Source organism: Corvus brachyrhynchos, unplaced genomic scaffold (genome assembly GCF_000691975.1).
Source record: "Corvus brachyrhynchos isolate BGI_N302 unplaced genomic scaffold, ASM69197v1 scaffold443, whole genome shotgun sequence".
NCBI classification, from domain to species: domain Eukaryota; kingdom Metazoa; phylum Chordata; class Aves; order Passeriformes; family Corvidae; genus Corvus; species Corvus brachyrhynchos.
Window position 1 is genome coordinate 186,322 of NW_008237220.1, and position 3,037 is coordinate 189,358.

General features: G+C 56.4%; 1 protein-coding gene across 3 annotated transcripts in view; it reads right to left on the reverse strand.

Annotated features, from left to right (window-relative positions):
- PLEKHO1 (pleckstrin homology domain containing O1) overlaps positions 1–3,031 on the reverse strand; it is an 11,931-nt gene extending 8,900 nt beyond the window's left edge. For 2 of the 3 annotated variants that reach the window (XM_017728885.1, XM_008629628.2), the window contains exons 1-2: positions 2,993–3,031; positions 2,047–2,193 (exon numbers count right to left, since the gene is read on the reverse strand). In XM_017728885.1, coding sequence (XP_017584374.1) covers positions 2,047–2,193; positions 2,993–3,019 — 174 coding nt within the window. In that variant the 5' untranslated portion in view covers positions 3,020–3,031. Of the gene's footprint in view, positions 1–2,046; positions 2,194–2,284; positions 2,441–2,992 lie in introns of those variants that run through there. The other variant, XM_017728886.1, reaches the window with a different exon arrangement.
- Between the last annotated feature and the right edge of the window lie 6 nt (positions 3,032–3,037).

Consider the following 3,037-nt stretch of genomic DNA (forward strand, 5'->3'; position numbering starts at 1 on the left):
AGCAGCCGCTGAGCGCGACAGGCGCTGCCAGGAAACAGCAGGTGCTCTGGGAGCAGAGCTTGGAGCCACACGTGGGCCTTCCCTGGGGCCTGGGAGGGGTCCTGGCCTTGCTAAGTGTTGATGCTCCCGTTGGTATCAAACCCTGCACCGCCCGTTCTGAGACCCTGTGAGCGGGAAGTTTTGGGACGCCCCCCAGGAACCCCTCGGGATTCCCTACAATGAGACCCCCAGGATGCCAGACCCCCTGACACTGGCGTATTCCTCTGTGCCACAGGCACAGAGTCACCTCAGTGCACACCAGCAGCACATGTCACCTCCATGACCAGCACAGAGTCACCTCAGTGCACACCAGCACCAGATGTCATCTCTGTGACCACATCTCTGCCGACCACAGATTCTTCCATATAAAGCCTCAGCAGCGGCTGCTGCATGTTATTTATGGTCTCTCACACACACGTGGAGCCCCGGGGCCGCCTCAGGCCCAGCTGTGAGTTTTTCCCCGTATGAAACACAAACACAAGAGCTTCTTGTTTGCAACAGGCGCTGCATGGCCCCTCCAGCCTCTCTGGGGCTCCCAGCACACCTGGGTTCAAGCTGTAGCTACCTGGACATATTTGGGAGGGATGGACAGACGTCTTTTCCCTGCACCTCTTGCCTGTGTTGATTACTATTTGAACCACCTGCTCTCACTAGTCCAGCCTACTCCCAATTCCATCCCAGCAGTCCAACTGTGTTGTTCTGCATTACTGCTAAGAAATTTGGGAGGGCCACAGCCACAGGGGATTTGTGCCGCTGGCTCTGTGCCACTCACATCCATCCAACTTTCCTGATCTGTAAATGTATCTGTAGATCCATCACGGGGTTTGTGTCTCACTACCACCAGCGTTGTCCACAGTCCCTAAACCTTTTCTCATCACCTCTCTTTACCTGAGTATTTCTGAGGCACCATACCCCCATCCTGCAGACATCTACTGCCTGTTCCTGTGTCTCTCTCCGGCTCTGGAGCAGCCAGGAGGTTAATGGGAGCGAGCTCTGGAATGCCAGCAAGCAGCTCAGCATGACCTGGCCATTCAGTCCACTTTTTAGGCCATTTCTCTGTTGTAACAAGCCCTGGTCCTCTGCCTGTGCCATGTCCATGGCTCAACCAGCCTTAAATCAAATTGTCCCCTCCTCTCTCCAGGTCCTGACAGAGCGAAACCAGGCAGCCGTGCATCCAACCACCGTCTGTTAGGAAATGACCTCCACTGAGGGGGAAACCCAGAGAGACCAGGATTTTACAAATTCCCTGACTTGGAGCAACCCCCATGCCTGCTGTGGGCACCACTCTGCACAGTGCAGTGCTGGGATGTCAAAGGGGATAGGAGGGAGAAGGGCTCTGGCCTGGGGAGTTCTCTCTCATGGATTTATGGAGACAAAAAGCACAGGGGGGCCGTGCAAGGACAGCCAGGTGCTGGCTCAGCCTGACAGTCACATCTGATTACCTCCAATGTCAACACCACGTTAAATCCCAAACCCCAGCAAGGAGACGAGGGGCAGCGGAGGGAGCACGTGTTACAACAGGATGTCAATCCGGGGCGAAATGTCCCTGTTTTCCTCTTGGCGTGGGGGAAAAATACAAGAGATCGACCTGTAAATGGCTCGATTCCAGTAGGGAGAGTGGAGTTATTTCCAAATAGAGGGAGCAGGTGGGAACAAGGCAGTGTTGGGCTCAAGGACGGAGGACAGGCACAGAAGGGAGCCGGCATTGCTGTCGCCGCGGCGGAAAGAGGTTTGAGGGCTTAACTCTCGCTAAGTGAATCCTTTCGTGTCTCCTCGCTGGGAAAATGTCTCCCAGCAGAGCTGTCTGGGGGAATCGCTGTCAGAGCCGACACCGACCCCGACCTCGGCCGGGCCCCGCCGGCGCCAGTGCGGGGAGAAGAGAAGCCCCCGAGGAACCTCCTCGGCCCGGCTGGCGCTGGAGGGGCGCTGGGAAGGGCCGGGGCTGCTCCTTTTCATATGCAAAGGGAGGAAGGGGGGGATGGGAAAGGAAACTGAAACCGGTCCTACCTCCTTCTCCGAGATGTAAAGCTGATCTCCCTTCAGAACCACATAACGGTTTTTCCAGATTTCCCTAAAAATGCCTTTCCCGCAAAATTTCCGCACCCAGCCGACCTTCTCCGGCTGCACAGGTTGCTGGTTTCCATCCTGGTGCCCCTAACACAAAGAGAGAGGGAAGAAAATGGGGGAAAACGGGATTATTCTTGGTTTTACACTCCTCTTCTCCCCCCCTCCCTCTTTGCCCAACTTTTGTCTCCCCCTTCCTCCGGCCCCTCTCTTCGCCGACGCCGGGACCGAGTCCTTCCCCGGGGTCACTCCACGGGGATCTTTGTGCTGCAGACACGAAGCGACAGCGGCAGCACCGGGAGGACGCTGCGAGGAGCGGGCAGGGTTCCCTCCGTGGTTATATAAGACAGGCCGGTGTCTCTATCGCCTCATCCAACGGGCATTTACCCATGGAAAGGGGAACAGGAGGGGGATGGGCGGAATTTAAACCAGCTGGGTTTTTTACTGCGGTCAAAATTGCATTTCGGAGCTTTTTATGCCCAATTAATCCAAAAGGTGAAATCTATGGTTGGTTTATATCAGAGGCGTCTCCATAGGCAGCGATGATCGGATCGCTGGGTGCAGCACACAGCACGGCACAGAGCGGCGGATTGATGGTGCCTCCGGATTTTATCGTTTCCTTGTGTTCCAAGATGAAAACTGCCTGCCTACATCACCCAGTGTCTGTGGCGGGTGCGGGAGGCAGGAGAGCCGCTGGGCAGGGGCAGGAGAAGGGCCGGGTGCAGGGTTTGGGTCTCTTTGGATCTGCTCGGGGGTCTGTGCGCTTTTTGCGGGGGGAGCAGAGGCGAAGCGAACAACCGGCCCCAAAGAGACAAGCCCCCCTCCCCACAACATCCCGGAGCCTCCCCCACCTTGCCTTGCCCCGGCGAAGAACCGATTCTCTACTCACCCTTTTTGCAGAATTATTTTTTTTCATCTTTCCTCGGTGCGCTCG